Source organism: Halichoeres trimaculatus, unplaced genomic scaffold (assembly GCF_033239565.1).
Source record: "Halichoeres trimaculatus isolate MK-OKI-2021-1 unplaced genomic scaffold, fHalTri1.1 fHalTri1_scaffold_3, whole genome shotgun sequence".
Classification (NCBI taxonomy): Eukaryota; Metazoa; Chordata; class Actinopteri; order Labriformes; family Labridae; genus Halichoeres; species Halichoeres trimaculatus.
In genome coordinates, this window is record NW_027437181.1 from 11,809,785 (window position 1) to 11,835,136 (window position 25,352).

At 44.3% G+C, this 25,352-nt stretch overlaps 1 protein-coding gene and 1 long non-coding RNA gene across 5 annotated transcripts in view; one reads left to right on the forward strand and one right to left on the reverse strand.

The window, feature by feature from the left end:
• The window catches only part of LOC141787879 (uncharacterized), a 76,085-nt gene that overhangs the window by 31,835 nt on the left and 18,898 nt on the right, over window positions 1-25,352 (forward strand). The gene's annotated exons all lie outside the window — the stretch shown is intronic.
• On the reverse strand, window positions 4,666-24,660 carry sema6d (semaphorin 6D). Of its 4 annotated transcripts, none has more exons than XM_074666307.1 (20): window positions 24,433-24,660; window positions 17,972-18,143; window positions 17,295-17,406; window positions 16,274-16,334; window positions 16,039-16,101; window positions 15,813-15,914; window positions 15,476-15,566; window positions 15,118-15,237; window positions 14,711-14,799; window positions 13,752-13,969; window positions 13,516-13,647; window positions 12,790-12,945; window positions 12,221-12,394; window positions 11,719-11,859; window positions 11,415-11,492; window positions 11,234-11,292; window positions 10,603-10,659; window positions 9,884-10,066; window positions 8,581-8,822; window positions 4,666-8,487 (listed from the first exon to the last, which is right to left on the reverse strand). In XM_074666307.1, the coding sequence occupies exons 2-20, from the start codon at window positions 18,093-18,095 to the stop codon at window positions 7,369-7,371; spliced, it is 3,321 nt and encodes a 1,106-aa protein (XP_074522408.1). In that variant the 5' UTR covers window positions 18,096-18,143; window positions 24,433-24,660; the 3' UTR covers window positions 4,666-7,368. The 4 variants fall into 4 exon arrangements, with proteins under 4 accessions (XP_074522408.1, XP_074522409.1, XP_074522410.1 ...); XM_074666308.1 differs by lacking the exon at window positions 24,433-24,660 and adding an exon at window positions 23,474-23,848; XM_074666309.1 differs by lacking the exon at window positions 9,884-10,066 and having other exon boundaries at window positions 4,667-8,487; window positions 24,433-24,659.

Here is a 25,352-nt window from a genome sequence, read left to right on the forward strand (position 1 = left end):
TTTGACAACATTAATAGCCTTTAGGATTTAAATAAATCCAACACTTTTTCCCAACCAATTTTACGACAGTTTTCGGCAGTTGTCAGTGCCATACGGCACCATCACAGCGACGTACTGGGACGAGCTTGTTTACTGCACTGACTGGCTATGCGCTGTGCTGCAACCAAATGTAGCGGAGCAACGAATCAGAGCATCTGTAATAGTTTAATTTCATGTGAGTCTGACTTATTGTTACAGAGTCCAAGTTTCTAATTATTAAAGCTCATATTATATTGTTTCATATAATTTATGTTTTTATTATTTCTATTTAATTCATGTTAACATTATTTTATATAATTTATGCTTATTTTTTTTATACTAAGTTTGTATTATTTTCATGTGTTTAAGGCAGCAGCCAACAGTTCAGTATCAGCATTAACTGAGCAGTGAGTACTATGTTGGACTGGAAAATAAACCGTATTACAAAATATTTACTTTGACTTTTTTGAATCCTGCACCTGGTTAATAAGGTATAAAAAAACTAAAACTAAACTAAAACTAAACTGAAACCAAGCCTTGTTGCAAAAATTAAAACTAAATAAAAACTAGAATGCCTGCTCTAAAACTAATTAAAACTAAACTGTAATAGAAAATAAAATGTCAAAACTAACTAAAACTAAACTCTATTGACAAATCCAAAACTGTTATAACCTTGTCCCTGATAGGAATTTCAGTGTCACAGCAGCAAAACAATAAAATATATAGTGCAAAATATTCAAGAATACATTAGAATACTGTAGTAAGTGTCAACTAGAAAATAACATCCATCAGTAGATGGCAGCTTGGCCTTTATTCTCCTGTCAGCCTCCACCTCTACAGGGTCCAGGAGTCTGTGCAAGTCACACTCCCCTGTATCCTGTCAACTCTGGGCAGGTGAAATCCTTTCAATGTGACATCCAGGTCCATTGTTATGCTGTGTTCCATTTGTACTCGGAAGGCGGATTTTCCGAGTTCCGAGTTGAAACGCCCAGCTGGAACGCCCCCCAAGGTTGGAATTTCCACCTTGTAAGTTGGAGCACTCACACCACCCCTGAGTTCCCAGTTGGAAATTTTAAGTTCAGGGTAAACAGCAATCAAGCTCCTGTTATATTCTTTTTAATTCTAGAATTTCTGACTAGTATTTGTCGCAATAAATCAGTCGTATATTTAGTATTATTCAGTGTTTATATACAGAAAAACTGCTGTTAAAGCAAGTTTTTCAGACTTGGCGACTGGAATGTTGAACTCGGAGATGACGTCACTCCCACTCCTGACTTCCCAGTTCCCAGTACAAAGGGAACGCAGCATTAGCTCTTTTAGCCATTTCTGTGAATAGCATGATGCTACTCTGCCTTCTGGTATTCCCTCTGGTGCTGGGTTACCACGGCTAGCTTGTCCAGCTTATTGGAGATAGTTCTTACATTCCCCGTAACGATGGATGGACAAAGCGATGGTTGTGCTTTGATTCAGCTGAGTTAACCAAACCACAGCGTATTCACAACATCTCTAATTTCAACTTCAATACCCTGAAAAACCATGCTATGGTTCAAAGAACTGTCAGCTTCTTTAAAGGTTTATAGTAGAGTATGATAGCCCTGTGGGAGGTGGCTGCAATATTGCCAAGACACAACATATGACTGGCACTTCAGACCCACCACAAGTAAATTATGAATAACTTCTTTAACCAACTAGTGATTATGATGCAGACTAGCAAGGGTAAAATTTGTTGACCAGAGGGAAGACATGAGTTACGATTTGGTTGCAACAAATGCTGTGAAAACTTTTGATGAGTTTAACATTGATGTCTGTATTTTTAAGTTTCTTAACTACTTTGCATAATAAAAAAACATTTCCCTCATGGTCTCAGCACAAATAGTCTACATTCCTCCCTAATAATAATGTCTCCAGATAAAACACGGGTTTCAGTGCAGATGAAGTCATAAAAAGAGGTAGTCATGTCATTTCTGGAGGTTAACTGGGAACACAGCCGCCATTCACTTCAGGGAAATCTTAGAAGCTGTTATATAATAAAGCAATGAATCAAAATCTGAGCAGCCTCTCTCCTCTCACTCTGATGGTTGAGCTTGACTGAGACTCAGTGAGGTTGAAGTGTAAAAACTACCTGAATGTGCTTCATTCTCTCATTAAGATGTTTTGTTTACACTTTATTCATGACTCAAATGTCCATTTGGACTCATGAAGGAAAACAGAAAGTGGTCCCTACCTGACAGCACTTCTACTCCTCATATTTCTACAATCTCTTTCTCTTCTTTGCTTTTCCCTTTCCTGCCTTTTAAGTCACTTTTCAAAGCAATGTGTGCCATTAACCGACTGTCAATGTGAGGGTGCTTTGCGCATGGATTAGACTTTGATGGCTTTCCCCGGCTGCAGAGGCTGCACTGCAAAAGCGTCAAAAACTTCTTTTTTCAGTCTCACTCTGAGAAATTTCAGCTTCTTCCCTGTCATTTAATTCCACTTTCAAATGAAGCATTGCCTGTACACTCTGTCAGACTTTAATGCATCAGAGAGAGAGCAAATGTACTTGCTAAAGCCCACAAAGAGGCCCTTTTAAGCACCTTTCCATGACTGGAGCTTGTAAATGTAATTGCAGGTTTCACCTCCGGGCTTTTAAGAAAAGGGGACAGGAAGAGGTAAAGATGGATGATTTTCACTCTAATCACTATCCTCAAATTTCTAAAAAGATCCCGCAGAGAAATGGACCAGACTACTCTCTCTGTTAGTATGTACAGTGTGTGCTGTGTGAGTCAGTGTGACTCTTCTGTGTTTTTGTCTGCGTGGTGCAGTTTTCTGAGCACATTTTAATCTGCTCTCATATTAAGCAATTTACTTTCATCTTCCCCCATCTAGATAGGTGACCTTGTTCCACTTACACTTAACCAAGAGATGTTTTTTTTAGCATCTGCTTCCTCTGTCTCTTGTGAAGTGGGATAAACACACACACATGCAGAGACACAAAAAGACATGTCTGCATGACAACAAACGCATGCTTTTTGTCTGGAAACAGTCGGTGCTGGTAATGAGTCTAAGTGTGGCCAGGCGGACGGAGCAGTGAATGAAACAGCTACAGAATCACTGGCTGTGTTTGATTTGCCTCCACTAATTCAAAGAGACCATCTGATAAATTGAGAGGATGGGATGTACATCAGAATAGCAAGAGGCGCCTCTTTGTTGTTCCTCATTCCCAACCAAATCACACCCCAACCCCCCGTTAGAACACCCAGAGGGGAGAATGTTTCCCTTGTGTGTGTGTGTGTGTGTGTGTGTGTGTGTGTGTGTGTGTGTGTGTGTGTGTGTGTGTGTGTGGGAGGTAGAAAGAGGGGGGGCAGAGCTGGGTTGCTAGGAGGTGTGAGTTTTCAGGAGGTCCTGCTGAAAGCAAATGAAGGAGCACTTGTGTCAACATTCTGACGGCAGCGATGAGCCACAAAGCCTCCTGGCCAAACAGCCAAAGGGCCACAAAACCTTGCTCCAAAAAGGCAGGAGTATTGCTCTTGGAGCCCTCCTGCGCTCCTCCTTTATGTCCGGATCAGTGAGATAAAAAACACCTTTTAATTCCAATGTTTGGTTTGACAAAGTTTCTGTAGTCGTTGGGTTGATCATTTTTCAGGAAGTTAACGCTCTAAATGTCAAAAAAAAAAAATAAGTCTACAACAGGGAAAAGCTGTGGTGATGTTTTTGACATTTTTGCTGTATTTGATAGATCGCTGTGAAGAGGCGAACAGGAAATGTAGGAAGGAGAAAGAGGAGGGATGACATGCAACAACAGTCCCTGGTGGGCTTCAGCCTGACACGTTGCTGTTATGTGGTGCACAGTTATAGACCGCTAAGCCGCTGTGAAATGTGTGTTTGTGACTTGGAAAGATTTTGACCTATACATCTATAACCTAACAGCCCTCTTTTTCCAGTTGTTTTTCTGACTGTTTCACTATATATGAATGCTTTATGTCACTATCAAACATCATCAGAGGGGAATTTAGTTTAGTTCCATTCTGTCATCAGAAACACATAAAGTGATTATCTTTCATCTAACCACCACTTTCTTCTTCCTTTGTTGCTGGCAGCCAATCTTATCACAGACCCATCTGTGCGTGTCACCATGCAATGGATGTTTACGCTGCGTCCATCTGAATGCACGCATTTGTGTGTGTGTGTGTGTGTGTGTGTGTGTGTGTGTGTGTGTGTATATCCCTCCACAGCTCATTGGCGGCTCAGATCTTATGCAGTGAGCAGTAGTTAGTCCAGATGTTTGGAGTCTACAGGAACATACTACTTTGGAAACTTTCCCACATGCTATCTGGTGTGGTTGACTCCGCGCTGGCCCCAAACTTCAAAACAACCCAGCTCTAAAAATAGTCCGAGGCTCTTAATCATTCTGCAGACTCTTGCTGTCTCTGATAGTCAAATCACAGAGCTCAGTGAGGACACAAGCAGCATTTCCCCCAGACAAGTTGTGTTGTAAGGACTGAAAGCATCTCATGCCTTTTAGGCTGTATTCACAAAGGACTGAGCATCTGATTTTTAAATCTTTGTAGCTCCACTAATGCTCTCTGATACACAAAACATATGACCGAACATAAGGGACCCAAGATACAAAAACAACCCCCCAAGGCTGCTCTTTCTGTGCTGTAATGTTTTATTTCAACTATACATGCCGTGTTAAAAAAATCAACAAAATATCATGAAACAAAGAACCATCATTATTATTTACACATTCACAGTACAACTTTACAACATATCTACACGCTCAAATACTCTGGAGATCATATATACAGCTGGCCTTGCATCGCCATGTTGCACAGTATTTAAATCAAAAATTACATGACGAAATCCGGTTCATCTGTACACACCAAGCTCAGACTGAAATATAAAGGCTTCAATTCAGATTGCAACAGAAAAACCCAGTTCATATTGCAATGTACAAGGCAGTTGAGCAGTGTGTGTTGAGTGTATGTTCGTCAGTGTGCATGTATGGAGTAGAAAAGACAGCCCAAACACTGGTTAGATGACAGGCAGAAAGTCTTTACATACAATCATCACTTGTAAACAAAATGTGGCTTTGGGCTGAACAGGCAACTGACACTCGGATAGGATTGCAGATGTCTCCCGTATAATGAACCCAATGCTAAGAGATGTGATCCCTCAGCTGTCCCTACTGGCCAATAGAAACAATTCCTGTCTCTGCAATCCTTGGGAATTACAGATTCTGCGTGACCGCCGCCCGATGCCAACAGACGGCTTTCACATGAACACTGAGTTAATACATTGGCTGTGGGCAGGATGTGCTGCGCTGAGCCGACTGCTCCACAGTACAAGGTCTAACCACCCTACATCCCACTGTCAAGAAAATACATTCACTGCATGGCACCTCCATGTGGTAGATCAACACCTTTCCTTTCAACTCAAAAATACAGGAGGGAAATTGATTCATAACCAAAAAATGAAGTTTTTTGACTTTTTGAAAAATTCCCAAAGTGGAATGTTTGTTGTTTCCACAGCATGTCAGTTTGGATTAGGTAGTGGTTTTCAACACGTCCTGCTGATTTTGAACTTTCTGTATAAAAATGTTTATATAGTATATGACAATAACATACAGAGGACCAATTGACATAGCCAATATCATATAATGTACTAGTTCATTTTTGTGAATAAGGCACACAATGCACAGATTCAGGTTCACTTGCCTAAAAATATTTATACTCCTTATTTATAGTATTTAATTATATACAGGATTTCGTCATTCCCAGCATGACTCATTTGGACACATTGGTAATTGTTGTGTTGATTGTACACTGGCCACTTGCAGGGAAGGTGCTCAGGGAACACAGGGGCTGCAGATGACGGAGGTGTTACATCCACATTTTGTTCTAGGGCCACTGTAACATACCTTTTAATAGGGTTAATGCAGGAGGGAAAAGTTCTAGTGTTCTTAAATTGGGGTCCACACATGTTTAAAAGAAGTGCCCTGAAATATTGAATTCCTAGAAATGGGCTAAACCATTGGTGTTGCTTAAGTTTCACATGAAAAATCTTTAAATAACACAGTAAAATGTTATAAAGGCATATAATTTTGTTCAAAGTTCATTTATAGAATGAGATGAGAAATGTATTTGTTCTTAATACCTTTGCTACATTAAGAAAGAAGTCTCTTGAACCACCAGCATATTTCCTACAATGGGGCAGCGGAGGTCAGAGGAGGTTTCAGTCCTGGAGAGAAGCATTATGCCTGCATTTCAGTCTTGACAGTGTGTTTGGTTGCTTAAAATGGAACTTCTTGGCCTCTGTTTGCAATGTATAACACACACACACGCTCTCACACACACATGCTCATACACAAAAGCAGCTGTGCCCACCCATATCAAGGGCAATCCAAGTCTGGTTGAGAAGAAAACCCATCATAGATAGACGTGTTTGTCTAAAACTGATAGCAGCAAATGCACTATGTTCAATTTCCCAGTGAATAACAGAGTCCCTGTCCCAGCATTAATAGTTTCGCCTCAGCCTAACCAAATGACCAGAAGCACATCAGAGTGACACATGTGGTTTAGCCTCGTTTCAGATAGATTTTAACAAGAGCGAAGAAAATTTGGAAACAGTGACTTAGGTCTTAGACAGCTGTTTAGGTACATCCCCTGGCTGGAAGGCCTTATGTGTGTTCCCCCTTAGCACAAACCTGCATTCCACACATGCACTCTCTTTCTCTCTCTCTCACACACACACATATTCATTTGCACTCATCCTCTCTGCCAGCTCGCTGTTTTATTCAGCTGTCTGAAGTCATGTTTCTAAAGCAACACGCACACCGTGATTTTTGAGTCCCCTCTCCTCTGCCCCCAGCCATCTTGCTAACAAAGGCATGGCCTACCTCTCCTCTTTGTTCAGTTCACATTAGTGGGAAGACAGTGCTCAAGGGCAGTGACAAATGAGACCCATTCTTCAAGTATTCCACTGTTATAACCCTTGTACAACACGCACAGACGCTGTAACGGCCCAGCGTCAGTGTCCCAAACCTCGTACCTAATATTGGAACGGGTAACGCCAAGCCCAGATACAACGTGGAGCAGCAGATTGACCACTGACCACTATTGATATCCAATGGCTACCGTGTCAAGGGAGGGACAGGGAGCAAAAAAGCTCCAAGGAGTATCTTTGGCCACATGTTTGATTTTCCCTTTTTAGTGTGAGTGAATGTGCATATCATTTAAAGGGGAATACACCTCAAGTTGATACACAAACACACACAAGGCCCTACCCCATCCAAAGTCCCCCCAAGCACTCAGGGCTCAAAGCTCTACAGTCAAAACCAAGAGCTCACTCAGACGTGTCCATTCTCCTTTAATAACTGTACTTGTTGACCACTCGCATCTGTGGAGTCTGTGGAGAAAACCCATTGGGTTTGGGGGGCACATCTGGCTTTAGCGATGGGGTCCGTTTAACCCCTGTGCGAGGGAGTGAGCAGTGCCCATTGTAGCTGCCCTGTCGGGGTACCGATGATGGGTGGGGTGAGTGCATTGCACCCCCCATTACTCCACCATGGGAGTCAAGTCTGGAGGGGGGTGTTGGAGGCATGTAACCTCCTCTGTTCATACTGTGTTGGCGAGACACAGACACCCCCATTGTTACCCCATTTGGCGAGGTTGATAAGGAGTGCCTGTGAGAGGCACTCCGTTGGAGTTGGTACCCCCCTCTGTGTCTCTCCAGGGTTCCCCCCATGCTCAGGCTGCCCGTTGGCGTGGTGGGAGTTGAGGGCAGAGGCACATCAACCCTCTTGGTCGGGCTGTGCCTGGGCAGGGAGGAGGAGGGGGAGTAAAGGGAAGCCTCACGGCTAGGTACCCGAGGAGGCACTTCAGTTAGTTCCTCCATGGGCTCCAGTGTGAGGTGTTGCCTTGGGCGGGGCCCTGATCCCTCTTGAAGAATAGCCTTTGGGTTGGCTACAGAGTCATTGAGGTGTTTTAAAAGATCGTTTAGGGTATTCCTGGCATCCACAGACCTCTTCTGCTCTTTTCTACTTCCCTTAGAATCTGGGTTCTTCAACTTCTTCTCAGACGGGCGTGGCAGTGAATCATCCCCATCATCGAAGTCAGGGTGGTCATGTGTCGCGTTGGGTAGAACAACGGCACTAGGGATGTGGGAGTGTCCCAAAGCCAGGTGTGGGTGATGGGGGTTTGAAGGAACAGGAGATGAAAGGAACTGAGGACTCTTAGCTGAGTTGGACTCCTTGCGAGGCCCACCGCCCTTCCCCTGAGCCCTCTCCCACTGGTTTTTAATGGGCTGCAGGCCTTTCTGTTGAAGCACAGGAGTCGACTCGGGTGTAGGCAGGGCAGCAAGCTCAGGGGGCTGACAACCATCCCGCAGAATCATGGTCTTGGTGTCCCCATTAGGTGTGTTCAGGTCTTTACTGTTGCTCAGCAGATTGGTGTACAGCTTGGGAGAATCAATAGTGGTTTGGTATTCCTACAAATGGGACATAAAAATTAGTACAGTTAGGCACAGTTTTCATTTACAGTAATACCACTTCTTCTTACATAGTCACTGTTTTGGCTTTACCTTAACAGGGCTGTCAAACAATCCGTTGAGCTTAACGAAGCTTCCAGTAGAATCTGAGCAGGATGGTGCAGACTCTGTATCCTTGTGGACATGCCTTGGCTTACGGAGGAATGAGTCTCGGTAGCAGAAAACAATCAGACCAGCCAAGAGTGCACCCATGAGAAATGCAGCGAACACACAGGTGATGAGGATGTTCATATGGACCATCTGGTTGGTCTCACCTGCTTGGATATCCCACACACCTATAAAACATTGAAGGATAGGTTAACCCCCTGGTGTAAAGAGCCAAAATGCTCAGTGAAGCATCCCTCCCCATCCAGAGCAGCAGAACAAGTGCATGTTTGTGTGGCGACAATCATGCACAAATTTCTGCTTTTAAACCCTCTCCCCATAGGTGTTAACCAGTCTAAACAAACAGGTTTCAAACTACTGACACATTGCTACTGCTTTTTTAAACCCAGATGAAGGAGGAAATATGGTGAACGTTGGCAGAAGCTGTTAGGTACCCACATCCATTTCACCATCTATAAGAAGCTGTGCTATGTTAGTTCAGAAGAGAAGAGTTTTAAGTGTTGCCTTGATCCATGTTCCACTAGAGGCTTTTCGTCATGCGTTTAAAAGGTACCAAAGGATTAAGAGTGAATTTAATCTGAAATAGAGAGTCAAATCCATCTTTTCCCACAAGGGATCAACCAGCAGGAAGTTATTCTGAGGAAAGAGAAGCCGCGCTTGCCTTCTGGGTGTTGATGGCAAGAGTTCGACTTGAGTTTGTTAGTAACCACAGACATTGAAAGAGTTAGTCATCCACTGTGCGGCCACAGCAGTGTTGTGGCAGAGCAGGCCCAGTCAATGATCTACCAGCCAGGGTAAACTGTAACTTGATCTAGAGTTAATAAATCTATACTGGCAGAAAGGAAAGTGAAATGCAAACAAAAGATTTTGGAGAAACAAAACGGGAACAGAGAGTTTTAGTATTAATGATGAGAGGTGCTGAGTAAATAATTCAGAAGAAGTAAAGAAAGAAAGAACATAAAGAAACTATGGTGTAAGGAACAAAAACAAAGATTAATGAAAAAAATTATGTAAAGCAACATAAATAATGTATCAAAATGTCTACATGAAAAAGTAAGAAGCTTAATCTGCCGTGTTATTAATGGAAATATTAAATAACTAGCTCTGTGTGCACTATGTGTTTGCATATGTGAGCTTTTGTGTGGCTCCACATTTATACTGTTTAGTGAGTCTTGGCAGCTATCAGACTGGGCTCAATGCAGCATGCTGGCTGCCTCCCTGCGGGCCTTACCCTCTTGGCCCCCTGGGAAAGAGTCTAAAGAATGGGAGGTGGCTGGGTCATCCTGCAGCACAAAGCCTGAGCCGTAGAGCTCTGGACCAGGCTCAGAGCTGGGGCTCTGAGTGGGTATGAGTACTGGGGGGTGTATGGGCCCACTGGGGTGGACAGTGACTGGCGCTGATGAAAACTCCATGTCTGTGGTGACAAACAAATTGTTAACAAACTGTGCAGACGTGGGTAAAGCATACTGTTATCAACCCGGTTAGTAGGCATGGTCAATGGTTCACTTTCAGGGTTAGTGTTTTAAAAATGATGAACAAACCTTAACTACTTCACCAAAATATTGAGTTTTCACATTTGCAGACCAATAAAAGAACATTTGTTTTTGTTTTAGAAAATTTGGAAGTGGAAATCAGGAGGATACTGAGGTTCAAAGAGGAGTTGGTACACAACAGTAAGGATGCCAAGAGATGGAGGGTGGTCATGCAAAAGTGAGGAGGAATCCCAACAAGAAGTGATGAGTGGAAGGGAGGAAGTGAATCTGTGCTGAGAAAGAGCACCGATGTCGCCTGGTGAATCTAGCTTTTCGTGATGATGACAAATGAAGCAGGTGACATTAGCAACCAGGAAGTGTTTGATAAGAAAGATGAATGGTGACAGCGGCGTAGAGGAGAGGGTTGGAGATGCTGAACTCAAGGAAAGAAACCATTTGAGTAAAAGATCAAACTAACCAGAGGTAGGGTCGCCAAATGATTTGTAATCTGGCGCTGATGTAGTGCCCAAAAACGCTAAAAGAATTCAAAAGGACAAGAAATCAGCATAAGGGAATTCAGAAAGAAAAAATAAAGGCTAAAATTCCCTAGGAGCTACTAAGAGTGCAGTTCAGTTGACTTTATAATAAAGATACAAAGCACTCGCTAGCAGTGTCCTTCTCTCAGCGGAGTCACAGGAGGCCCTCTGGTTCTGATCGATACTGAGGTTCAGCTGGGTCATGTTTAGTCGGTACAAATGAAGGGACAGACTTTTTTTAAAGTAAAATCAGTAAAGGCACATTTTCTGGCCATCAGACATCTTAAGACCTCTGCCATTTGCACCGGCTGAACATGACCCTGAATTGTACATGTCCATGTTTGGTCAGTTACAGGTGGCCATGTACTGTATGCAGATGTGTGTGTTAATACTGAACATAGACTCATGTAGGGGCAAGTTACTGGAGTGGTTACTGGTGTGAGTGTGCAGGCTCATGGTGTGTGTGGAGATGAGTTTGTGTCTCATTTGCGTACATGTGTGTGTCACTGTATGTGCGTGTCTGCTGGCACGTGTCTCAAGATAAATGACATGGCATGGAGATGAGATTCGTACCATGACAGTCTCCGAGGTGGGCTGTGTTTCCAAATTGAACGTCCTGCTCGTACCCAGTCCTAAAAAAGGAGAAAGGATGGAAATAGACAGAAGATTAATCAAAGAGCTGCAGGAATTCTTCCAACCTCATTTCTCATCTGTTATATTTGCACGTTATGCTGCAGCTGAGGGCTTAACTCACAAAACACCGGGCAGTATCCTCTCACAGGCTCCTTGGGGCCTCCAGCCACAGTAAGGATCCCTTGATGCAATGCAAGACCTGGTGTTGCACAAAGAAAGACACACACAGTCAAACCACCGGGTTTAATCATTCTGGGAAGTGCTCTTTAAACACTTGTGACTGACTGAACATTGACCGAGAATCATGTGGGGAGAGTTTATCGTTGCTTTTACGACATTTACTGAAAAACAAAACAATAAAGTCATAAACCTATGACCGACTGGAACACATTTTGAACCTCTGTGTGCATTTGTGCGTCACTTACTTGTGGCAGGCAGAGTGCCTTTCACAGCGGCTCAGGGGAATACGGATGACACAGCTTGAAAAGGCGACATACAAGCTGTGTGCGTCTTTGTCCACGTGCAGCGAGAGGACACGCTTGTCATCCTCACGGTTAGACAGGCACCTGGGAAAAGGGAAGCAAGAAACATGATCAGGGGTTTATCAGATAAGTCTGTCTACTGTTTCAGTCTCAGTAGATTTAATCACTTGTTAGCTGGAGAAGCACATAAAGCTTTTTCCTCGCAGTTTAACAAGATTGTAACCTCTGACACCCTGCAGCTTGTGTATTCATATCCAAAAATAAACAGAGAAAAAAACCCATACACACACTGTTCCTGCACAGAGAGCAGACAGACAGGCTCTGCCATCTGTGCCAGGAAGCCTCACTTTAAGAGTCGCTGACTCCTCGGCCAGAAAGCAGAAGGGGAAGGGAAACAGAGAACAGAGGCAGACAGTAAGAGTGTGAAAAGTGTGCATATCCCTACTTGGCCCTGTTGAAGACATCTATCTCCTCCAGAAGCAGGCTGTCGTTCAGCGACACAGAGGTGGTCTTGGCCAAAACCTTGAGGACAACCCCTGACTCGGCCCCGATGAACACCACCGTGTAGTTCTTGTGAGGTCCTGCTTCATTGTCCACAGCCAGCGCTGTCAGTCTGTACCTTCACACACAGTAGAGGAGCATGTGTTACTCACAGCAGGGGTGCAAAATAAGAGAGGCCATTTTGAATACATAAATCTGTCCGTCTGTTGTGTTACAAGAGGTCAGGTTTTTTGTTTCTTCATTGCATTTTATATCACCATCTGGGCTGTTAGGAAACACAGGACACAGGAACTGAAAATGTGTCAATAATACTGTCCTCATGTGAGAATTAATGCTTTCCAGACGTGTGCTGCATTCCTGGTAAAAGTTTGGGTCACATTCCTCAATCATTGTCAAGCCAAACATGAGTTTATCTCTAAGAGCCACTTAATTAAAGACATCAATATAAAAAGGGAAAGGTTCATGGTGACAAAAGTATAAGTTATTGTGTCTTGAGTGTGTGTCTGCGTTTACCTGACGCGGGTCTTGGTGAACCACGGCTCGTCCCCGATAGAAGGCACTGCTGTGTCCATGAGAGGATGGGACTTGATGAACTGCAGGGTATCGTCCGGGAACTCGATGGAGCTCTTAAAAGACGCAGCTGGACCTTGACCTGCACAGCACCCGGGTCTAAGATGGAGGGTGCACATGAAGAAAGGGCAAAAGGTCAAAGATCAGCCCACACGATCACACACAGGGGAGTCATAATGTGCATTGAGATGGATGAAAAGAGCAAAGGGGAGGGAGGAAGGAGAGGAGCAGGTGCCTATTAGGATCACAAAAAAGGCCTCAGCTGGAAGCATAAAATATACATATGCATGGTTATCCCCCATAAATGATTTAGCAGCATAATGAGGTGCTCTGTGGACTTTTTGTTTTGGACAGAGGGCAGGCCTACAAATATACATGCTGACTGTAAACAGGTTAAATATGCAGCACGTCTAATTATGCCAGATTAATAATTTAATCATCAGCAGATGGTGAATGTGTGAGCTGGGTCAAAGCTAATAACTTGGTCTCTTATTAGAGAAAAAGATTTGATTTCATTGGGTTCAACTTGGACAAAGACGGGTCATGAAAGAGAGACTAAATGACAGGTGGTAGACAGCTGAAGGCAGACACCACCTGCTTTTTTCCCTTCCTTCTTAGAAGATTTCGGATTTTGAAGTCTTCCAAAGAAAAGAGAGGCTCAGCTCTTACCGAGGTTTGGGCAGCTTCTCTTCTGGAAACGGAGTCCACACAGAGTCGGGAGTTTTCTGTTCTTTGAACCGGCCCCAGAAAACTTTCTCTATGTCTGCCATGGAGAAGGCACACACTGCTGATCCTGGGATACTATGGAGAGAAGAAAAACAAAGTTATACGCATTTGCCTTCAGAGGGTCTAATTCAAGCCTACGGCATTTGTTGAGTCGATAGCTAAAAGCAGCCTTCGCTCACCTGTTCATCTGCGTAGTGAACACACCGACCACCGAGGGAACCCCGTTGATGTTGATGATGTCAGTGATGGACTGAAGCACATCAAAGTAGAAGAAAGAGTCCCCCGGTACCGAGCAGTTCAGCCTCGCTTTCACAAAAGACGTCCAGTGCTTCTCCAGCACCCGCTGCGACCCACCGACGTCGTTCTTACAGATCCGGGCCACTCGAGAATACACAACCTGTGAGGAGGAAGAGCGAGGCAGCTGAGTGGACGTCACTAAAAAACACTTCAACACGATGAATAATACATCTGTCCATCCGGTGGCAGCTCGAGCTGAAACGCACACTCATTTATATCTGTTTGCGTGTGGAGATTTTTTAACCTTACTGGGCGAAACATGGCTGACCTAACATGCGCCGTTTAAGTGTGTGTTAGATTGGGAATATAAGAGTATAAAAAATGAGCAGTTGGGTTCAAAAGTTTTAATAATTAACCGGCGCAAACCTCCATCAAAGGCCAGGTGTCACTGGAGCATTAGTGAGGTTGAAATATTTATTGGCTGGTGGCTGATGGGGGATTGTGGCTTCCTGTGGCTCAACCAGACCAGCTCAGGATGGTTCAAATCTGACGGTGGCTTCAAACACAGAACATCCCAATGCTCTCAGCATGTGTGTGTGTGTTTATCATAAGAGGGGGGCAGAAACAGAGCGTGCAATCTCCAGAAGAGACAAATCCTCTAGCTGTGTAATGGTTTTACATTAGTCGCAAATTCCCAGCAAACGCAGGCAGTCGAAACATCTCGTGTATTCTAATGTGACTCTGTCATCGCCTGAATGAGCCCCATTACCTCTGGGGCCTTTTGTGGCACAGTGGCATGCACTCAGGGAGGTGTCAGACCCTTTTTTTCTGGAAAACGTCCTGTAAGCTGTATCTGTGTGAAATATGTGATGCTTTCTAAACAGCAGGTGCGTTGTCTTACCTTGCCCAGATTGCTGTGCTCCACTGCAATCTCCCTGTAGAAAAAGTACACATAATTCCCGTACTCCGCTGCGTGCAGGAAATGAGGTTCTGAGGGAGAGACAGAGGCGGAGAGTTAAAGTGTATTTCTGCACCGTCACCACCGCCGCGCATGTTGAATATTTCAGGGATTTGTACAAGGCTGTATATGACTGGGGGTGACCTAGATTGCCTGGGAGAGAACAGGCCATATCCCCGTGGATCTTGGCAGGAAGGAGAGCTCTCTATCACTCCCAAAAACAGCCCTGACAGCCTCGTACATACATACACCATGCTAAGGCGCCATGGGTATCAGCTAGCTGGCAGGTGGACAAGTGTATTTCCAGAGAGAAATACGGATTGAGAGTTATGGCGGGGCATTTCGCTTACCTTTCAGCCATTTGGAGTCGTATTTGATGGTCCTCAAGGCCGATCCATCACCCATGCTGCGATAGATGACAGAATCACTGGCCTGGAAGTCGGCTACAGTTGCAGAGTACAGCTTCCCCTCTGAAACACAAAAAAAGGGAGTACAGTCACCGAAAAACTAGGATACACTGCTCTTGCATTCTTCTTGTTTCTCTCCGTTTATAAGGCCTAATTGGTGGAGCTGTTATCGCTGCAGGCACAGTTTTACTCTGGCAAAGACACAGAGGTGATAATGAGAGCATAAGCAGGATCACATTAGTGTTTCTTCAGCGGGACTAACTATGTGTGTGTGGGCGGGTGTGTGTGGTTGACCCCTTACCAGCGAAAAGGGCAACATTGGTTTGCTTTGAGTCAAATGGGCACCGTGCCAATCCATTGATCTCCTCCCCATCAAACTCGAGGTTATCAAGCTGAAGGGAACACAGCGATCACCCACACATTAGAGGAGTTTTGTCAGGGGACACAGTGCAAACAGAACACACCGAAACACCGGTGAGCAAATATACAGTTGAACTTAAGTTAAGGAATATGTGTTTAAACAATAATCAGAAGGCAGGGAGTGCTACCCAAATTACTTCTTCACAATGCTTCACAGTTGTTTCTTTATGCAGGTTACAGCATGCAGGCTTTGAAATGTCAGCCTCTGTGATACTCACCCTGTAGTATCTGCACATGGGGTTAAAGCCGTTGGTTCCACAGATGAACACCAGGTCATCATTCCTTGGTACGAGCACTTTAATGAAGTTGTGACACTCCTCCTGTTACAGAAACACAACGTAGCACCATGTTTTAAGAGGCAGCCGGCTTCTCCACTCACAGATTCTGTCCGAGTGATTTAACGTGATGCCAAAGTTACGAGGTAAAGGATGTTTTAATACGCACTCTGTGTTTTCCCCTGACGGCACACATGTCCCTGTCGACTTGGCCCGATCGCCATGTGAGTTTCTGTCAAAACAAACATGGAGCATTAGAAACACGTACAGCAGAACGAACACACACACATTCACAGATCCTTCCTTTCCTACTCTCTGGTTTTACAGCCTGTCCCATGTGTGATGAATGGATCTGTATTTCTGTTGTGTTTGTGGAGAAGAAGAGCTTGTGGTGGGAATCTTACCCTGTATGGGATGATCTCATTCCTGTAGGATTCTCTTAGACTGACGAGGTACACCTGATCTCTGTGGACACACAACACAAAGATTAGCGACAAAGCAGGGACACTTGGAAAAAGCACAACACAGTCCAAGAGTTAATCTTTGTTTTCTGAATATTTGAAGCAGAAAGATCTCTGAGTGCTTTTCCATTTCTTGTTTTCATTCTTCGAGGACTTACTCGCGTGTTTATTTCCAAATTTTCAGTTTTGTGCTATTTTTAGAGTATTTTGTGATCCCTTCTTGTCATTAGAGGACCTTGTTTACTGTTCTCGGCTTCTCTTTGTACCATGGAGCTGTTAACTTTCTGGATTGTTTTCTTTTGTTAGAACCTGTAATTTACACATTCTACTTGTAATTGTATTTGATAACTCGTCATTTTCCAGCTCAGTATTTTTTCAGAGCAAACTTGGTTGTTTCAGAATTACTACATTGTGGATTTTTAATGTGCAAATGGCTGTGACAATCTAAATATCCTGTCTGTTACACTGTCACCAACTGTCGTGTTGAGATTTTTAGCCTGCCTAGTACAACCTTTTGTTCTACGTTGAGAAAAAAAAAAATTGAATGCTGAATAACTTGTGAAAGGAGGGTCCACCTGTCAGCTGTGATACATGTGACGCTGATTACTGGGGCTCCAGAGGTGGGAGTTTTATCCTGTACATGTCCAGGTGATTTCCTGCTACAATATCAGTACTGGTGCTCGGATTAATCCAACTGCCCATAAATACCAAAGGACATGTAAAGATGCCGAGCAACTCCTGACAGAGCATCAGGCCAATGTGATTGATGCCTTTCAGGGATCAATACAGGCCATATACATCAACTGCAGCCTGAGGAGCCACAGATCCAATAACACTAAGAGCTTTTTCTCCCCTCTTATGCCACTGTTTACCTGCCAAGAAGTGAGCAAGTGTATTAGTGTGGGGGATGTGTGAAAGCAGAAAAGATAGATAGAGACAGTGTGCATGTGCATGCCGCGTTTACCTGCCAGCGATGAACAGTGTGTCCTGTATCTTGGTCATGAGCTGAAAGTCGAGGCGATGCTGTGACTCGTTGCCAGAGGGCCGGCCTCTGAACACAGGGTACCTCCGTGAAACTGTACAAACGGCACACACGCACACATGCTGTTAAAGGCAAACTCATGGCAGAAGTGGAAGATGCTCTTGCACGGACAAACAGCACTCTCCTGTTGCTATATTTAACTCCACTGTGCCTATTGGAAGTAAATACGCTGTATGCATGCTTTAAATAAATCCTCCAGCAATTAAGCTAATGGTACAGTACAAACACAGGCTGTAGATTCTGTTTGATTATACCTGTGTGTCATTTGTGTATTAGATAATGTCTGCATGTGTCAGCACATTTCTGCTCTTTCTCTGTACATCACAGAGATGAAAATGAAATCCACTTAATGCTACAGCTGACCATACAGCAGATTGATTTTATTACAGTGGATATGGCATGCTAGTAAACTGCTGACACGACTGGACTGGACTGGACTGTGCAGTCTGCTGCTGTTTGTCTTTATTCCATGTGACTGGAATAAAGTGCATTTTACAGATAGTTGTAGACATTTTTGTTTTTTCACACTCATGTTGCCACTATTGTTATCCCCCCCTATCCCATCTCTGCTGGGTTCATCTGCATGCCCACATACTCACAGTGTGCGTCAACGACATCGAGGGGTACGGTGTCCTCTGGGAAGCTGACTGCGAGGAGAGTGCGTGAGGCTGTCAGCAGCAGCAGCAGCAGCTCACTGAGCAGAAGCACAGCTCTCTGGCCCATGGCTGCTCACAGACGACACTTCCTGTTTCACACTAGTGGAGATGTTACCTGGAAACACAAAAGGAATACATTTGATTCTCTGCATTTTACGGGCTCTATTGAACAACAGCTGCAAACTTATGTAGAACGGTTTACTGATAATGAACAGTTCTTAAAAATTTCCATGCTTTTCTTGCACCCTTTTTGTTTTTGTCTGTTGCTTTCTCAGAGTTTCTATCAAACCAGCTGATTTAGGGTCAAATATGTCACACTGACTGGCACACTTGCTGATACCCAGACCTGCATTTCAGGTTGTAATGGAGGGAATTTGGAGTCTTCAAACTGAACAACACATAAATAATAACCCCCCAATACAACACAAGCATAAGGTGCACATTATGCCCTCTCTGGCTTCTTGATAACTGAGCTCTCAGTGGCAGTGCTTGGCGTTTCCCCTCCACCTCTCGCTGCATCTGCTGTCTAAGGGAAGGTCAGCCAACTGACCGGTGGGGTGTCTCCGTGTGTGTTGGATGCAGCGGAAGTCCGCTCTGTTAGAAGCGTGGCAGGCCTGCTGTCTCTGTACATCTGTGCTCCGATTGGTTAGTCTCCAGGTCAGGCTTAACACTCATCAGCACATTGCAACTTCATCAACATCACTGGTGCAGCCCCTTTATCTGACTTCCATTGGCTTCCTGTTAGCTGTTAGCGCTGTAGCATGCCCTCTGGGCTGCTGTGTTTTGCCGCTGAGCAGAGATTAACTCATCTTTGTCTGGTGAGGAGCCACTCATGTGCTGTTGTTTTGACTTTGTAGCTGATTTTGTGTGATTGCTTGTAATTTATCTGATTGTAGACATGATACCCAGGAAACTCCGTTAGTAATAATTCATGGTGGGAGTGGCAGGGTTTAGTGTGTATGTTAGTGCATGAAGGGCTCCTTTAGAGACAGACTGTGTCTGTGCATATTAATGATTGGTGTACATTCAAATATTTATAAGGCAAACAAATTATTCATGCAGGCAAAGCTTGAACGGATATAAACAATTTACCGGGAGACGTCACACAGGCAGAGGGATGGATTAGCTGGAAACACACAGAGATACAGACACACACACACAAGGCTGCACATACAGAATTCCTCTTTCAAATGGTGTAATGCAGAATGACGCATGTGCACACACACACACACACACACACACACACACACACACACACACACACACACACACACACACACACACACACACACACAGTATTGACTCATTTTTCAATTAGCCCCTAAGCACACCTGCTCCAGTGCTGTCTGTGTGCCCCGCCTGCCAAGCCATTAGGGCCGTGATTGATCCACACAGGAAGCACGGCGGAACAGCAGCAGGCAGGGGCAATCCATGGACTTTAACATACCACTTTAGCCATGTGAGAACTTTACAACCTACTCTCTGCTCACTGTTTCCAATATCATACTGCTATTTTTAAAAACTACTCCAAAACATGAGATTGTTACAGAAGAGGTCCTCAAGTAGACGATGTCATGAAAAGTCAGAGCATCAATACGTATCATGAGTGTGTTGGCCTTTAGATGCTGTATATGGATTATATCACAGAGTGGTGGCACTCCCTTGAAGCCTATATTCTTACTTTAAGTGCCAAGCTTGTTTACAGACACTATTAATCCAGCACTTGTCTGAGCAGTAATTGTAAGATGAAGTGTCACTAAAATGAATAGAAGCCGAGAGGATGGTCGCAGAGTAGTGCCAGCACGTTTTAGTCATCAATAGTGTGTAATCATGGCTATTCAGTCCTCTGTGGGATACGAAGGCTTCTGAAAAGAGCAATGTCATTATGATTGAGTAATGCAAGAACTGGACACAAACGCGTTTCATCTCAATTCATCCACTTAATAGTGAAATCACATAATTGAGGAATTGACAAAAAAGAGCCACTTCACTGGAGCTCAAAGGTTGTTTTTGCTTTTTAAAGCTACAAAACAACCATCATGCTGAAGTGGTCTGCAGATCAGAGATAAAAGAGTCCTGGCACAGATCTGTGCACACAGGCTTCAACATCTTTACAAACCAACAACCGTCAGCAGCTTAATCTGGAGGAGAATTGATGATAATGCACTGCTCCGATAAACAGCGGTGTTCCTTAAAAGCATCGCAGCTGTTTCTTTTTACTACCTGGTTGAGACACTCGTACAAAGAAAGGTGCTGTATTAAAAGCGGTGCAATAAATTGCAGAGTGTGTAGGAGAGGCCTGGGACAGAAATAGATACCAGACACACAACAATAGAAAAAAACAACACAGGAGCCATGAAAAGTAAATAAACCGATCTGCACATTTGGATTCTATAGTTCACGCTGCAGAGTGAGCGCTGAGTCCAGACTCCACTGTCTCCACAGGTAAATGGTTTCCCTGTCTGCCAGAGTCCTGCTCTATATCCCTTCTTCTTAAACACACACTGCTTTTTTTCCTTCCATTCTCCTTCACTTAACAATTTAGGAGAAAAATACTCCAACCAGACTTAGAACCCCTGCTCTGATCTCCCATGATTCCTTGCATGGTAATAGCCACAGCGCTCTGCGGAGGCGAAGGCTTTCCTCCGAAACTTTTAATGTAAAACAGAAACAGAAGACATCCAGAGGTCAGCGATCTAAAATTACTTCTGGATCTCTGGTGTGTTAAATTGTGTGTGCGAGTGTGTGTGTATGCACATATAGGCCTCAACAAGCCTAGAAACGCAGGGCTTGTCACGCAACTCGGTGCCATTCAGCCTTGCCTCACTCTACCTCTGTTATTACAGGCTTTTCAATGTCCTACAACCACGCACTTTCCCTGCTGATGTTGTTGGCTCAGACCCATGGTGTTAAACATGGGGAGGGGGGAAGGGGTCTGCTGGATTTGCTTTTTCTACTGATGGTGGGTTTTAGGGGTCTGCAGCCCCAATTCTGGTGGTTACAGCTGAAGATTTAGTGTTCCAAGCTTATAATGACAGATTAACACATATTTTACTCTTAGCTGTGCTTTTACTGGCATATATCCGCTGTAACTTCTCCTCAACCGCTGCACTGAATGGTTGTGTTGTTGCAAGGAGGTCCTGTTGGGAGGAACAGAGGCTAATAAAAAAGGATGGCAAACAACAGCGGTGCGTGAGGTTTCGTAAGTCGTGTGTGAATGTGAAGGGTGAATGTAATCCCTGCACAACAATGATCGCTGCTGGAGGCTGCTTTTCCTGTCACTTTGCACCATACTGGGCTGCAAACGTAACAGCACCAGAAACCAGATACAAAGGAGTACAGTTTCAGACATTTATTCACCAGGTTTAAGTGCATCTACGTGTGCATCTGTTTGTCCAAAACTGGATTTCAGTTCTAAACAGTTGCTCTGAGAAAGTAATCAAGACGCAGCCGCGCAGGAGAGTGAGTCAGCCTGATGATTAGAGCAGCCGCACAGGCCCAGAAATGATTACTACTCCATTTCCCACTCCAATAATAACCGCTACCCCTGACCGTGTGCTATTTACCCAAGGATCACTTCTGAGGAGGCCTGGTTGGACTTGTTGCTTCAGAGATTTGGCAGGAGGAGAGCCCTGTGCCACCCTAAACCGAGCTTCCCTCCCTTTCGTGTCTACCTTGGCGAGAGGAGGAGGAGGAGGAGTGAAACAGGAGAAAGGCTTTTCTCAGCAGTAGTCCTGCTTTAGAAGCGCACAAAGAGGGCTGAGCTGCAGGTGTGACCATGCAACAAAGGGGGCTTTGGGCAAGTCAACACAATAGAGCCCCACCCCCGTTTAGTGGACCCTAGTTAGCCAGAGCTGTTCTGGGGCACCTAAAAGGGGTTCAAAGCAAAACTGTACAAACATCTTGACTCCAAATGCTGCACACAAGGTTCAACTTTTACCACCTCTCCAAATTAGCATCGGACAACCTTGATTTCCGAGCAGCAGTTTAGGGTAACCATAAGGCTGTAGGGTTTAATGGTGGCTGTTCCGGGGTTATGGCCGGCTGTAGAGGAGGTTAACGGTGATCATTCTGCTTGCTGAGTTGTGACCCCGCAGCCAGTGAGGCGGAGTGAGACACAGCAGCCAGCTGTGCTGTCAACAAACCCATGGTTGGTTCTGATGCTTGACCTGGCCAGAGTGTGGTGCTCATGCCAACATCAGGTTTGTAGTTCCTGTAGTTTAGTATCTTTTTGATGATCAGTGAGATGTTCTGATCTGGTTTGTTTTTGTTTTTATTTGGGTGAACTGCTTTCTCAAGAGCCATGACAAAATCTGGTTAACTCCAATTAATTTGTTTCTTGTTTGAAAATTAATTAAGCACATCATTCCCAGAGTCAAAACTTCACAATTAAACCCTCTAGTGTTGATTTTCTGCATCTCCCTTTCCAATTTACTCAATTTGGCCAAATTTACCTTAATGTGGCACAACGGAACGATTCTCTAACCTTCTCTCATTTACACGCCTCTTTTTGAAGCAAATGAACCATACTGATTGCTTCTGTTGTCATTCATCTTATCTTGCTTCTCTTTTATTGGCTGGGTAATTTTTCAAGTTTTGCTTTGGATCATCCTTGCCTCTCTTTGCGCACACAGACCCTGCAGCAGCCCGGGCTCTGACGCTTGTATTGTGCGGACCGGGGCGTAAAGGCATTCAAGTTCTACCCGTGGTAAATCTTTTCAGAGCCCTTTAGCCCACATGTTGGACTCATACAAAAGATAACAAAGACGCGGGGGACAGCGGTGGAGTGACAACAGTGATGGGGCTGCGTTAAAACTGCCTCCACAGCTCCCAGTACATGCACGGGGCTGGGCTCTCGGTGCTTCGATAGATGTTACGGGCGTCTCTTTAACATGCTATCCAGTTTAAGACTGTCATAATGAAATGAGGAGTACAGTGATACATCAAAGAGAACGCGGTGAGCAACAACACGAGTCAAACTGCCCGTCCGAGCTCGCCTTTAATTGTTGGTTACAGTGTTCGCTGGCATGGTCCGTCCAACCATGTTCGCGTTAGCTTTGTTCCAAGTTATTTTTCTGAGCCTGGATGTAATTTGATGCTTTAAACTATGAAATAGAATTGAAAAAAAAAACAGAAACGAATGATATTGGCTATTTTTAAACGATGTAGGGTAGTTTCAATTACCTAAATAGAAGATACATTTGAAACTAAAACTGGCGTGTCTCCGATTTTACTCTCACTATTCAGGCCTGTGTCCATATTTACATTTAATTGACCATTCCTTTCAAAGATTGCGTTCATAAAGTCGCTCTCCGGACAGTAGGCTAAAATAAATAGTTGTAATGTGCACTTCAGTAAAGCCAATTTTCTTCTTAATAATGTAACACAGAGTGTATCCTACAGATATGAGATTATCAATAATTGAAATTCACCGAGAACACCTACCTTAGGTGGCCGAATTCACTCATGAATGAAGCAATCCGACTGAATGCCATATTCCTTTGGTAATCCATTAAAGAGAAAACACCCAGCATGTAATATTCCTGTTATTCACAGCTCCGTTTAGAACACACTTTTTCCTTTTTCATCCAGTTGCGCACAGATTTCAGCTCCGCTCGGCACATCCGAGTGTAAAGCCTGCCTGCTCTGTGTCCGTCCCCGGGCCCCTGCACTCTGATGACTGATCTTCAAAGCTGTGCCACGACCACACAGCCCCCTCCCTCATACAGCGCTACACCAGCCCCTTCTACTACTATTAACTTTGCGAAGCCGAGGGAAAAGGCATAAACATTAACGACGCGCGATCCGTGCTATGGCGCGCACATGTTAAATCATTGATTCAACGCTGATTTAACATAATACAGGGCGTGAGGAGGGACCGGGAGCATGATATGGCACATATCCACCTGAGCGCAAACAACCATATGGATCAGAAGTCTTTTCCAAACCTTTTTAATCCTATCAAATTAATCTCAAGATGAACTTTCGGTTTGGTACGATCCCTGGATTAGACCTGCAACTAAGAGCTGTTATAAGAGCGATTTTCGACAGCTTAATGTGAATGTAAAGTGCCTCACAAAGAAAGAAGTGAGTACACACTTCGTGTCTGGTTTACAGCTTTGAACGCGTCGGAAAGACGCTACGGTGCAGAACGGTCAGAGAAATGCTGCCTGCGCTAAAGGCAATGAATGAACAGTAAAATGGTTTGAAGCATAAGTAAAAATAGTCCGGACCTGAACTATTTCTGTCCTGCAACCATCAGTTTCGCAGAGCAGCACAGCTCCGTGGTCAGAAAAAAATATTTAGTATCCCAGCACAGACTTCTCTTCTCTCTAGTTTTCCCTCGACTTTCACTGCGTAATGCTGCGCAACAAAGTAAATCCACGTATCGGCAAGAAACTCACCTCATCTGAATTGATTATTTTGTATCCTTTCGTGTTGCTGTAATCCAAAAAAAGAAAATTGTGCGCGTCGTAGTGAATCAACTTCTCCTGGCTGGGAGAATAACAAACTAATACACGGCAAATGGTGTAATTCGACCCGTGCTAAGTCAATCCATCCACAGAGAGAGACCCGCAGCCTACCAATAAGCAGCGCTGTCTCTCCAGTCCCTCCCCCCACCATCCATCTCTCCTCAGTTTGGTTTGGGCTCCGGCTTTGCTTTGCTCTGGCTTCCTTCCTTTCTTTCCAAGAGCTCGGAGAGAAAGAGAAAAAAAGCGACCCCCTCCCTTCTAGTTCTCCTCCTGTGTGACCCCGTGTTGCCCCCCCCTCCTTCTGTTAAACCCCCATCCCCCAACTCCAAGTCAGCAGAGTGCCTAGTTAAAATCATTTCAGCTGAGTTGTGACTGCTTTGTAAAACAAAGCTTTAGAGATGTCTGCATTTGGGAGGGAGACTTGAAGCACACACCTTTCTTCAGCACAATGCCATGCATCTTTTTTATGGTCAATGAGAGGAATATATTTTCAAACATTGCAAAATAAAACTTGTCAAAAAGTCTGAAATGAGGAAAAATAACCCTGCAAACTCATACACTTAGCAAATTTTCGAGCCAAAAAGAAAATGTTAAAGCAGAATATGTCTGCACGCATTAACTCCTCAGTCTGTGTCTTTGGTAATACCTTCAACTTTCCTCATCCTCTTCCTGTTTGAACTAGCTCCATGCATAGGCATTAGGTATTCTACATATGTATGTAAACACCAATGTGAGGACATGTTTCCGTATGCATGCGAACTCCAAGCCATCAGCGAACGTGTCAGGTCATTCCAGCCAGGTCGGCAGGGCCTAACAATGGAGCCCATTTGCACCCCATTAGAAAGGCAGGT